The sequence below is a fragment of the Anser anser genome, assembly GCF_964211835.1.
Source record: "Anser anser genome assembly, chromosome: Z".
In the NCBI taxonomy this organism is placed as follows: domain Eukaryota; kingdom Metazoa; phylum Chordata; class Aves; order Anseriformes; family Anatidae; genus Anser; species Anser anser.
The window spans coordinates 8,864,759-8,878,668 of NC_139723.1; the positions used below are offsets into that span (position 1 = coordinate 8,864,759).

General features: G+C 37.3%; 1 protein-coding gene across 2 annotated transcripts in view; it reads left to right on the plus strand.

Annotated features, from left to right (window-relative positions):
* The window catches only part of MSH3 (mutS homolog 3), a 115,056-nt gene that overhangs the window by 70,187 nt on the left and 30,959 nt on the right, over positions 1-13,910 (plus strand). For both annotated transcript variants that reach the window (XM_083817189.1, XM_083817188.1), the window contains exons 15-19: positions 1,568-1,736; positions 5,093-5,157; positions 6,509-6,625; positions 9,502-9,609; positions 13,108-13,222. In XM_083817189.1, the coding sequence (XP_083673315.1) occupies positions 1,568-1,736; positions 5,093-5,157; positions 6,509-6,625; positions 9,502-9,609; positions 13,108-13,222 (574 nt within the window). The remainder of the gene's footprint in view (positions 1-1,567; positions 1,737-5,092; positions 5,158-6,508; positions 6,626-9,501; positions 9,610-13,107; positions 13,223-13,910) is intronic.

A 13,910-nucleotide genomic window follows, 5' to 3' on the forward strand; every position in this document is an offset into this window, starting at 1 on the left:
GTGCACACAGACTTACACGTGCATCCTGTGTTAATTCTATTATGTGGTATGGGTGCAGTCCTGTAGTGCTTTTCAAAATTATGTTCCTGTTTCAAGGGCTTTTTGATGGAGCTTTGTGATACACACACATGTATATGTTATAAAGTTGACAGTTTAAATATATATATATTTAATGTATTTATACATATATATATATTTAAACTGTCAACTTTAAATTTTTGGTAGGCATTACAGTGACAGTCTTCATCAGCTGCTGGCTACTAGCGATCTTTTTTCCTCACATTCCCATGGAAACAGGTCTAATTAGCACAAAATTGTTTCTAAAAATCAGTATTGTATTTCAAAATGGCGTCTTTACTGTCACTTATATAGTAACTATGTTCTTGTAATGCAAAATCAAAACACAGGTTTTATGTTACCTGTCTGGTCACTGGGTCCAGTTGCAGATTCATTCTCAGGGAAAAGGGTATCAGAGTAGGCAGAACACAAGACTTCTTTTTATCACTTCCAGATTTTATTATTTTGTTTGCTAATTACTTACTCTCCAGATATTAGATTTCAGGAAACTTAAGCAATTAACTGTTAGAGTTTTAGATTTGCACTAAAATACGAATACATATTCCAATTAACTCGGCACTGATTTAACTACTTTTTGTTGCTTGCCTGCTACTTTTTTTTTATTATTTTTTTTATTTTTGATGACAACCTTATTTTTAATAGCTTGTTCAGCTTCCCAATTTTAAACACTTGAATGGCATTTTCTGTTTCAGGTTTCAATCTTGAGCTAAGATAGTGCAGCCAAAACAATTCTGTCATTTTTGACAATGACACTATAAAAGAGCATTGTTTTGCGTGTATTTAAAATACTCTGGTTAATCTTTTCATGAGAACAAAAGGAGGCTCCTCTGAGAAGCTCCTGATGACATTCTGCTTTGAGGAAGGCCTTGTGGGAGGAATTTTTCCTTGCAAGCTTCATGGATATCTGCCCATATTTGGCCAAAATCTAAATCCATGAAAAATCTCCATTCACGTGTTGTACATAAATTATCCAGAGCTTCCCATTCAATATTGATAAAGGTTTTGTCTGCACGCAGGATGCTGCAGGGTGGGGCAGCAATTGTATTCCAGAATTGTAGATGGAGGCAGAAAGGAACAATCTTCATTGTGCTTTCTTTTCTTGCCATTCTGGACCAAGGAAGAATAAGCAGAAAGCTGCAGACTTCACATTAAGAAGAGACCAAAAAAAAAGACTCAGTAGCATTTGGTATAGAAGAATGAGTGTAACCCACATGAGTATAAAGGAATTTTGAATACATTTTTTGGTGGGGTTCTTGGTGTAGCCTTTGATGGCTTGTGTGCAAAGTGCCTTTCTGTTTATGCAGTGTGTATGACAGCTTTTGGTAAATGTTTTGTATCATGACCAAATAACAGAAAAGTTGTATTTACAAGGAAATAAATCTAGTGTTAAAACAAATGAGAATTATGAATAAAAATACAGATGTAGCTAGTAAATAGGGAATATATCTTTGGGTTTACTGTTATTTTATCTTATATTTCTTACGGATAGGACTGGGGATAAAACCCAACTGTTCAAGGACCTTACAGACTTCCCCCTCATCAATAAGAAAAAGGAAGAGATCCTGGAGGTGCTGTCTAAAATCCAATTACATCTTCTGGAAATTCGTAAACAAATTAGGAATCCTTCTGCAGAGTATGTTACAGTTTCTGGGCAAGAGGTAATATGGTATCTATTATGTATGACTGTATCCTTGTGTTTGTGTAGAAAGTAGTTTGAAACTGGGGCTTAACTAGAACTCTTCGTTTAGTATGATGCTTGATGAGGTCATTTGATTATATTCTCTTGTACAGCTTTGAAGAACAGTTTTCTGACAGTCGCTTTGTTAACTCAATTTACTTTAGCGATTTAAAGGATAAAAATACATTAGTGCAGTTGGATTTGCTTCAGTAATGCTTTTCTGTATATGTAAAAACACTTGCATACTTCTGAGGTTAACTATGTGACTATTAAGTGCTGAAATATTCTCAGAGAACCAGGAAATACAGTGTTAATTTGGAGAATGGTAGAATGATTTTGTAAGTACTTATTAAGACTCTAATTTGAAACATATGAGCGAAGAGGAACGGTATTAAAGAATGACGAATGTTACTTTACTGATTTTAATTCTTAGAAAAAGTGCTTGTGGTCTGAACTGTTGTGTGTGTGCTAGATGCTCTGCAGGTATGGACAGGCCATGCTTCAGTGAGATGAGAAGATGAGTCCAAAGAAAGAGAGAGAACAGGTTCCCACAGATTTGTGGGAGAATTGAAAGGAGCAGTGAGGTAGCACCATTCAGCATTATCATTTGGGAATTAACATGAGCAAGTCCAAGGAAAAATCCATGGAAAATTGGGAAAATAATACTGAGAAGCAGTGAGGAAATAGTTTGCCAGTTGAGGGTAAAAGATATTAATTAGTGAGGAACAAGCAGCATTTGATAAAGACATCAGGTGAATATAGCTTTTGATGGTGACATTGAGAAGAAAAAACACGTGGCTAGCGAGTTGGGTAGGCTGTCTTCATGGATGCTGGAGTCCAAGAGAAAACGGGAAGAGTATTGTGTGAGGAAGGGAAGAGCCAGGATTTGAAGTGTTTCTCTCATATAGGATGATTTGAGAGGTGGATGAAGACAGCTGTGTGGAGGAAGGAAGAAGAGAAGAATTGATTAAAGGCTGGGGAGAGCCTGAGGGAGTAGTCAGACATGAACTGGACAGAAGAATTTCAGAAACCACAAGTCAGCATGCACATTTTAAGGGAGGGGGCCTTTGTAGGATCAGACAGCTCATAAACAGTTGTAGACCAACAGATCTATCTTGGTTTATGCTTGAGAGAAGCAGAAGAGATCGTGAGTAGCTGTTAGCTAATTTCATCTGGTACAGTTGTTTCAGTGACATCAAAAGAGGCAGTAGAAGAACGGTTGTAGAAGATGGTCAACGAGGTAAGGAAAGACGCTAAAAGAATGCAAGTAATGGAAAGGTAATTGAGTGGAAGGAGCAGAGCACAGGTATAACAAGAGTCTCTTTGAGATGAGGTCTGTCTTCCTCACATCTGTCTGTTAAATTCTTAGATTCTTGTAGCATGCTGATAGATGCAGTAGTATGCAAACACTTCGTAGCAACTATCACGGGCAGAAGTAGGGTTCTCTGGAAGAGAGTGAAGCTTCAAGGAACTTCTGTGCATCTCCCCACTCTGAACATCTTTTTAGGGAACAGGGCTTCATGGAGAAAAACAAAGTCAAACTATTTTCTGTTTAATGTGTGCCCCCAAATCTGTGATTGCAAAAGGTTTTCAGAGTCAGCCCACAGTTTGTTGACTTAGATGTGTTGTGAAGTTCGTGTTACAGTTCTGGTGAAGCTCCAGATGACACGTATCTTTTCCAAAATGCGAGGTCACACACGTATCTATTTCATCTTTTGTTTCCAGACCTCTACTGTAATTTGTTATAGATACTAAACAGGACAGAAAGCTGTCCAGATAACAACAGCATTGCTGTTTGTTTCAGGCAGGATTTAGAGCGAAATTGTTACATTTGGCAATTATTTGCTTCCTGCCTGGGGTAAGCAGTGCTTTGGACCCAGTTTATTTAATACTGCAATTATTTATCTAATAGAGCTAAGAATTAGACAGTGAGAAAGCTAATGCTTTTGTTGCTTTGAAGGAGGTCACAATCTCTTTGCTTATTTCTCACTAGCCACACAAACAAACCAGGCGATTGAACTGTTTATGTTTATTTAGGCTGTTTTGAGTTCAGGCATCCAGCATAGACACAAATGTGGTATTATTTTCTGTCTTCCTTTTGTAAACATAGCATATTAAGTTGTTTTCAGATGAACTTTAGAAAAAATGTAATACCAGCACATCAGCAGCAACGCTAGCAGTAGCAATAGTTGGCTTGTTTTCAAATCTTTGCAGATCTCTACTTCTACCTATTTTCAGTCCTATTATCTCAAGTGCATTATGCAGTTTAAGGGTTTCGAGCATACCAAATATTTTAAGGGTATCTTAGGTAAATTAAGAACTAGTGTATTTTGTCCTTTGTAGAATCTTGTGCTCGTTTTAGGATTATTCTTGTTTGTACTTGAAGGTGATTGCTGACTGTTTTGATGTGGTAAGGAAGGTTTTATCTAAATCACACTAACTGCAGTGGAAAAGCTGTGAGATGAGAGTCTGATGATTTGCTGTAAAGGTGATCAGATTCTGGGTTAATTCTATCTCTGCTAGAAAATCATTTTGCAGGTGAATTCTTTTATTTGAGAAAGCCTCAATTCGTTGACATCTAGGACCTCAGGGAAGGTTATAAAGATAAGCAATGTGAATCATATAAAATACTGTAATAAACACATCATGTAATTTTCAGTGCTCTCAGCCTCTTACTGCTGTTTTCCCCTATTCATTCTCTTTCTGACCTCAAGCATATCTAAATTTGAAATAATGTGCTGTAGATACAGTGCTAATATTTGAGATTTTGAGTTCTTGTTTATGAACTGTTACAGGTAAACGTGTCTCAGTATGTCGTTGGTCCTTAGTCAGGAAGACACGTCTCTCTGATAAGCAATAGCCTCAGTAGAGGTTATTATATATATTATATATATATATATATATAATATATATAAAATATATATATAATTATATATTATATAATGTAGGATCTGTGTAAATAAATTGTGTGCTGAATTGGTGCACGGCTAGGTCAGGATCAGGTAAGCAAAACTCGCGTAATAGATTTGGTCTGCTTTTGGCCTGATAGGCAAGCAGAGCATGTTAGTGGTTGGAGGAGTGGAAGAGCAGAGAAGGGGCCGCAGCATGGCAGGGCACAGAAACACCTCAGGAATGGAGTCACTGCTAGAAAACGTTCATGTCATGACCTTCGCTTCTGGGGAAAAAGAAAGTTAGTTCCTCCTGGTCTGCTCAGCCTCTTCAGGTTGAATATGGCTTTCCTCCAATGCAGGCAAATTTCTTGTTATATGAAGAATATTACTCTGTAGTCTTCATAACTACCTGTGATATCTAATATTACATTTCTGTTTATTTTAGTTTTTGATAGAAGTCAAGAATTCCCATATATCATGTGTGCCATCAAGCTGGGTTATGGTTAGTAGGTATGTAAAATGTCTTTCAAGTTTGTTCTGTTCTAAAACATGAGAAATAAAATACAGTATCTTGGTGTTACAGTTAATTCCACACACATTCTTGTTGCTCCATGTGGTTTTTATTTTTAAACTGAAAGCCAACAAAACCAAATTGTTATGTTAATTTTTGCCATAATAGGTTTGATTTAAAAGCACACAAAACCAAACTGAAGAACTGGAGTTCTTATTTTTGTTGTTGTTTTGTTTTGTTTTCTTTTCTTTTCTTTTTAACATTGCACTAGATCCTTAGTGCAATACTTTACTTTTTTGATTTGTCAAGGATATTTACTGGTGTCAAAACGACTGTCTTTGTTCAGTTGTGCCTGTAGTTTTTAGGTACAAGCCTGTAGTTTTTAGGTACAAGCCCTTCAGAATGATAAGTGTTTATTATTTTATTCAGATAGGTAAAGGTGTCTGTGCAAAGATCTGTTTGTGCATCTCAGTAAACTCATTGTATTTAAAATGTCATTTTACTTATACACACAAGTATTACTTGGCTTGTACTTAGTGTTACGTGAAGTAATCATGATTTTTGATAGTAGGTTAAAGAGAGGTGGACTGAGCTATGTAATAGGCCCTTTTTTCCTCCTCAGACATTTGTTTTATTATTGAAGCAGGTCAAACACCTTGGTGTTATAATGTATGTACACCAGACATCTATCACCAGAAATAGGCGTAATAAAGGTGAACTCTAAAGTGTCGTTATTGACTTATGCAAGAAGTATTAGAAATAAACAGATTAGCCAGAAATAAGAAAATGAAGAGCAATAAAAATTAAAAAAAAAAAAGGCAATTAAACAACAAGAACAAAAATAAAAAGAAGTCTAGGAATGTCAGAGTCCTTTAATAAAAATACATAAGTAAATAGCAAGTGCCCCAGATGAAAACTAGTATATGTGCATGACAGCCTGTAGTTACTACATTTATTTCAGACTGATCATAGTTTTCCTTTTTAAGGTGATTTTTTTTATTGTAATTTTTTGTATATGCAAACAGTCACAGAAAATTTATCTAATTATGCAGCATATTGCTGAACAGAATTTTGTGAAATACATATACTTCTGTGATACGGGCTATAGTGTGAAAAACATTTTAAAGGTTTTTCGAATGGGTAGTGCTGCAGCAACTGGTCACTTTATTCACAGTATAGATCACTGGAATCAATAGAGCTTAGTACCACCATAAAATAACTTTTTTTTTTTTTAACATACATTTTCAAGGCTTACAGAGAATAAGAAAACTTGTCCAATTTTGTGTATAGATGGTATAACTGATTGCTTAGTAACCTTGATTTCCAGTTTGGCTTTTTTCTGTCTTCCAGCACAAAAGCTGTCAGCCGTTTCCACTCTCCTTTCATTATAGAAAATTACAGACATCTGAATCAGCTTCGGGAGCAGCTAATCCTTGTCTGTGGTGCTGAATGGCTAAATTTTCTAGAGTAAGTCTACAAAATAGGACTCATCATTGTATTTTATTTTATTTTATTTTATTTTTGCTACAGGAACAGAAAAAGATGTTTATCTCTTAAAAAAAAGAAAGAGTTGATAGTTGTATTGCCCACAACGAATATGAAGATATGGTCAAAATACTGTTCTTGAAGTTAAAGTATTTTAAGGCAAGACATTTACATACAGACCTGAGAGCAGATGTGATATCTCCAGATTTTGAAATTCTGATGAAAATGTATATTTAATAATGTTAAGTGACTCTCAAAATTTGAAAACTAGTATGATAGCACTAAGAACCTGAAAGTGCAACTCTCTGTGAATGAGTGAAACTGAATCTAGTATTTTTATTATGTATTTATTCTTGATGTACAATACAAATAAGAAGATTTTATTGTATAAGCTAAGCAAATTCTCCTTTGACATTAATTAATACGCAGTATATGTAATTCTACACAATTGTATGCTATGTATGATAACCCTGCAACTAACTGTGAGTCTGTTAGAAGGTAACTAGAGTATTATCCCTCACAACTGCCATTGTTTGTCTCAGATCAGAGTTTCAAACAAACTTACTTGACTGTTTAGTCAAAGGATCTTCAAAATGGCAGTTTGAAAATGATTTCTCAAACTTATAAATACCTTTGATTTTTCAGGTGTTGGGTTATTGAATATTTTTTCACTTGTATGAGTTACAGACCACTGAAATTGTTCCTCCTGTCATGCAGTGATTACTGGCTGACTTTCAGTTGTGCTTTTTTTCCCTGATACTGAAACCTAGCAAGTTCCCTTTGAAGCTGTCTCAACACGACAGGGATTTTTTACCTTCTCTGATCTACCATCACACTGAATTTCTGCAAGTAAACATTAATATGCCAAAGTTGTCTTCTAATTATGCACATGTCATATGTCAGTAGTCTTGCCTGTAGTCGTTTTCTTCAAAAAGACTATTTTTCTTTAGCACCAGGTCAACTGCTTTAAATACTGGACAGACAATGAGTCCATCGTGTATCTTTTAAAGAGAAGCAATCAAACTGATGCAAGCATTTAAATGCTAAAATGTTTCTAAGTTGTGTTCTGTACCTCTCTTGACATCCTGTCTGGGGGTTGGCTGCTCCAGCGGTGGGCCCTCCGTGGCAGGGGATGGTGATTTTCCCTGAGGGTCCCACCTCTGTGTTGCAGGATGGTATTGGGCTGGGTGTGCCTTTGGCCTTAAGTGTGTCAGCCCCCCAGTGCTCTGGAGTTGGTGTAGAGACTCCCTGCTGTCAAATGACCTTGGCAGTCAGAGCAAGCAGAGTGGGAATTACGCTGATCCTGCAAAAACATGAGTAGACTTTGAATCATTTTGCTCCATGAACAGGATGCACTGCGGGAGAATCTGTGGCTGAGGACGGAGCAGTAGGAAGCAGGTGGTTGGGGCCAGAGAAGGGAGAGGAATCTGTGTAGGACCTCTCTGACAGTAGCTAACTTAGCTGCGACGCAAAAAGGTGCCCCCAGTACCCTATGTTAATACTTTTATTTGCCCAGTGATGGTTTCTGATTAACTATCAGCAGAGTCCTGCTGCCAGCACTTGCCTAGGAGCAGCTCTTGTTTTATTTGTGATCTCTGTGCAGCTGCGGAACCACAGGTTGACCACCCCAGTGAACAACATCAGCAGTATTTTGAAATACTGCTATTCTAACAGTCATTTAACATTCCAGAAATTATCTATGATGATTAGTTGCTAAATGCTCTATTAGATTTCCTGTTTTAGTAAGTATTAAAATGTGTTTTCTTGCTGCCAGCCCTTCAAAATCCTTGTGAGGTCTGGAAGTCAGGGTTCATCCTTTGTGGCTTTTGCATTACCTTCGGTTCTGTAAAGGCTGTAGGTGACATACATGTGGCAGAGCCACAGTTTCCCCTTCCCTTCATTGGTGCCCAGGACATGCTGAATGTGATGCCATGAATGTAACTGGGGCCAAGGTTTTGCCCCCTAGTAGGAACTCAGAAATTCTGTTTATTTGGTAGGAACGAGAAAACACATTCCAGTTTGCTCTCCTCAAGCTGTTTTGGCTTTGTGATACCGTAAAGTAGTTTGGTTAAATAATATTTGTCACTAAATTAGCTATCTAAGTTTGAGTTGACCTCTGTTAACCTCTCTGCACTTAGATTTGCTGCTTTTCACGTTTACTTTGCTGTTTTCAATGCTGATAGCAGCATATGGTATCCTACCCTCTCCCCACCTTTCTAAATTCTGCTCCCATACTGGATTTATATTCCAAGTTGTATCCTTGAGACCAGGAGAGGAGGAAATGAATTCATAAGTGCTATGAGAATGAAGTCTACTGAAAACTGTGTTCTCCTGGTAACTTCATTAATGTACTGGGTGAAACAGTGCCATAAACGGAAAATGAATTCTTGAATTTTCTGTTGTATATACCATATTTTGTTGAAATTGTAGACAACTCCTGTATTCAGGCACTTTTATTATATATATTTTTGACTTTAGTGTATGATTGAAGTGAATTGGCACTTGGGATTCAGTTAACACTGTGATAAACAGTGGCGTTTTTATGGACCTCATTTAGGCAGCAGGGATCAACTGCAGACCCCTTGTATGCTATTTAGTGAATTTCATTTTGTCTGCTTTTTTGTGCTTAAAAATAATTCCCTGTTACAACAGAATCATGAAGTCCATCTTGATTAAGATTGTGTCCTCATATGGTAACTTAATACACTGCTGGGAGATTTGAATTCAGAGTAATTTAAAGATCATAGGAGCCCTTTGAGAAACCTGCATGGGGTATATTTTGACAATACATTTGTATCTGTATAAAATTATTTTATTTTTTTTTCTTTCTCCTGTTATTTTTCCCTGTTTTGGAATAGCCATTTTAGTGAACATTATCACCCTGTGTCTAAAGCGATTGGTCACCTAGCAACTATCGACTGTCTGTTCTCATTGGCACAGGTGGCTAAACAAGGAGACTATTGCAGGTAATCAATTTTTAATTTTTATTTAGGGTTTTATAGGGAATTTGAGTATTTAAAATAAATTTCAGTTGAGTTTGTGTAGTACAGTATGTATAATTAAAATTGTTTACAGTAGTTTTAACTTAATCTGATTTTGCAAAGCAATGCTTTTACCCTTATTTCAAGACCATAAATGTTGCAATTCACATTTGACAGCTTCCACTTGTCTGTCTGTTGTTTTACATGAGTCTAGTTGATGATTTCTCACAAACACATAAATATATGTTGAACTTAGCATGGAAACAATGTCCATGCTCCTTATTATTTTCCCAGAGAGGTCTTTCTAATACCAAAGTTTCTAAGGTTTATGAGGTGTGTTTCAAAGATGTATTTCGGGTAAAGACAGGTAAATACTAATGCCACCTGCTGCAGAAGTGATAATGTCTCACCTTTGGCAGTGTGTTCAGATCTGATGAGCTGTGCAGGTCCCTCCACCGAAGACCCATCCATGCATACCAGGCAGTGCAGCCTGGGACTCTAGCGGTGCCAAGGCTATCCCTCTTGCTCTCTTGAGTTGCAGAGGCACAGAGCTTCAAGTCCTGCTTCCCCGAGGCTGGTCTAAAGCTAGTTCCTGAGCTTGCACACCCTGCAACTCTTGTGTTCCTCCCCCATCACAAGCCCGCGTCTCTTGCCTCCGCATGGAGACTGTCACCCTCACTGGGGTGCCCATTTCCATCCTGCGAAGTGTCTGTCCCTGTAGACATGGAGACACACTGAGACACTAATTCAGCTTGCTGAGAGCTGTCCTGAAGGCCTGGAGTTACTGTTTCTGAGGTTTACTGTATACACCTCTGTACAGGGTTAGTTTCCAGTCCCCAGTTTCCAGTAAGTGTTTTCATTGTGAAGCTGCAGCACAAGTGGTACAAGTGATCAGACGATTACTTACAAACAAACATCTGAATTAGTGACGTTTGAGACCTGTGAAAGTACAGCAAATTGTGCATTAAATGTGTAAGGAGGGAGGGAAATCAACTTAAATACACTTCTGATTTTATACAGAAGGTAATAAAGAATATAAAGATAATATTGATCACTGTGGACTCTTGGGATCTTGTATGCCTCTATTAGAATCTCCTTGAAAGTAATTGCTCACTTATTTCTGTATACTCAGATGAGAAAACAAACTGAAATCTTATTAATTCACTGCACAGAGTTTAAATAATTTACTGAATATTAAAGAGTGGCTTAGAGCTTATAAACCGTCAGGGAGGAGACTTCTTAGCTAAACCTCAGCCAAAGGGAAGATGTCAATAATTAATTCTGGAGGTCTACAGAAAAGAAAATGAGACTTTCATATTAACTAGTTCAGGTATTTCAGAGGAGTGTTTTTTAAGGCATTTAAACGAGTTGTGAAGTTAGCAGCACAGGTGCTCCACACAGCTGTTGGAAAGAGCTAAGTGTCTCTTACAGCTTCCGCGGGTCATCCTGGGACACCCATGTTGGGAGACTCATCCTTTACAGGAATGATGAACAAAGTCAGGGCTCTCAGGCAGCAAAGTTACATATGTAAGGATGATAATTCAGGTAGCCCAGACATCATCATCATCTGATATTTGTGTTGTCCACTCTGCAGTTTGTAAATTTATTAACTTTCTGGAATGCTGTTGGAAAGATGCTACATGACTCAATAACGTGTTAAGCATTCCAGAGATACTTTTTTCTTTTCTTTTTTCTTTTTTTTTTTCCCCTACTGCATGACACATGCTTGTCACATTGTGAGGACATAGGGCAGGAAAGACCTTTTGAATGACTGTGTCTGAGGCTTTGCTTCTGTGGGCCCCATTGTCTGAAATGAGAACAGGCAGTTGGCAAGGCTTGTGGCATCCTGAAACTACATCCTGTCTCAAAGCTTTGTGGAAGGAGACACAACCAGTTAAAAAAACATGGTGATGCAAATGGATCATTTAGCTGACATCTCTCCTTCTTGGCTCCAAAATGGAGAGGTAGAGGAGCGATGTACTTCTAGGTATGTGCTCTTCCCTTCTCAGACCATCCTGTTACAGCTCCAAAGTAGTTACATATCTGACAAGAGTGGAGAGTGAAATTTCCTTTTTTGGTACCCTAAGACTCAGCCCTTACTGACTTCATCTCAGCTGTGTACTGCTGGAACTGTCCCGATGCTGAAAAAAAACCAGCCAAACAAACAAAAAAACAAAACCAAACCCCACACAACATTTTCAGCTTGCATCTCTTTCCCCAGTGACTTCTGTTCCTGATATGCCATTGTTTTATGTCCGTTTTCCTTTCTAATTGCACAGTCATTCTTCAGCCCAAGGAAAATCACACTTCCCCTGAATTTTGCATTCCTTCTGAAGTCCACCCAAGTGTTACTTCATTTCCAGTCCAAAAGTTCTGTGGCTTTATGCCATTATTCTCTTTTCTCAGCTACTGCCACTTCCCTAAGTTATTGCTCTTACCACAAAACGCTTGTACTGTAGGAAAATGTTGCAGAGACTTGAAACCACATCTACTGCTCAATTTATGTTGCACTTCACTTATGATGAAAAAGGAGAGCAGTAACAAAAAGAAATCACAGGTATAGTTTAGTTACTATGTTGTTTAGTGTTTTTTGTTCTGTGAAGAACAGACAGCTTTTTGAGATGGAGCTTCTTAGGCTGGAGGTATATAACAGAATTGTACATGGTTTATTAGTTATATCCTTGTATATAGACTAATTTGTAGGTAAGGTGGAGCCATTTGAAAAAAATGCTTTTTATTACACTGTTTGGAGAAGAGAAAAAGTACAAGTAACATCAATCTGGTTTGCATATTTATTTCTAAAAAGATACTGTCATTTCAGTGTTTCAACTTAGTACACTTTCTATCCACAGCAATTGTGATGACTATTACATGTGTTTGGAAGTTGCTGCGAAGTAGGATTGCAGCTCATATTTTTATAGAACTACAGCTCTGTCATTCTGTAGGCTTTGATTTGTATGGTTTAATGTGTTGTCAGTCACAATATACATAGCTGGACAGTTTTCTTTGCTATCCATGTGCCAGCCAGGGCTTGATGCTGTGGCAAGCTGGACCAGTTTATGAGCAAGATCATTTGTGAGACTGTCAAAAGAATCTGCAAATGGTGGAAGTTTGTTGGAGCTTCTCTAGTGGTGGTGTTAGGAAAGTGGATTGTTCTCGAGTTAAGGGTTTTGTTATTGCTTGTTCATGTTGTAGTTCTTACTAGTTCTTTGTATTACATACGAACAACTGAAAGCATTTCCTACATAGTAAAAAAATCACAAAAGTACTCTAAAATATCTAAACTTAATTGACTAATATTTCTTTAAACTAAATGAATCCATTCTTTAGAAATATTTGATAGCAAGAATTCATTTTTCTGTCATTTGCATATTTTGACAAAAATCTGCATTGTAGATGACCCCCGCAACAGCTTTTAATTGCAGTAGTTCTAAGTAATTGGTTACAATGAACATTTAAATTAATGTGTCTTCCTTTTTGCAGACCGGTTGTGCAAGATAATCGGCAAGAAATAATCATAAAAAATGGCAGGCACCCTGTGATTGATGTACTACTGGGAGAACAGGATCAGTATGTTCCAAACACCACTAACCTTTCAGTAAGTATCAAGATAGCTTTTGGGATTCAAAATCATTCAGGGGAATGAATCTGGAATTTGCTCTTTGGCCAGGAAGTTAAAATAAATAATTTAATTATAGAATGGCTGCTTGCTTGCATTTCAGAGAGACATTGCTAGACATGACCATGTCAGTTTTGTCTGTTTTCTGGTATCTTGCAGTCAGATTCTCTCTTAGCAACCCTGTTCAGGCTTAATCACATAAGGAAAGACAAGAGGGAGGGGGAAAAGGAAAGGGAAAAGGGAAAAGGAAGGGAAAGAGGGAAAAGGAAATCTCAAAATCAGGAAAATGTGATTGTTTTTAAGTAGTTATCTTTGAAAGGTAAGTGAATAATTACATTTTTTTAACCAATGTCATTAGAGAGAGTCTACTTTTGTAGTAAATTTATCTCAAATTTATGGAGATTTTTAACGTTTGTTTTTCCATGGGCATATAATATACAAATTATCAGTCACTTGAGTTTCTGTGTCACATTTGCAGGCTCAGTCTTACAAATTATTTCTAAGGTAGCTCAGATGTTTTAAGGTATTTCTCTACTATGTGTTTTCCTTTCTTTCTAGAAGTGCCAAATTCACACAGCATTTCACAATCTGACGAAGCATATGTGGAGTTCTGACTGTTCACTGTGAAGTATCATGTACACACAGTGTAGACTGCACATTAGTTGTA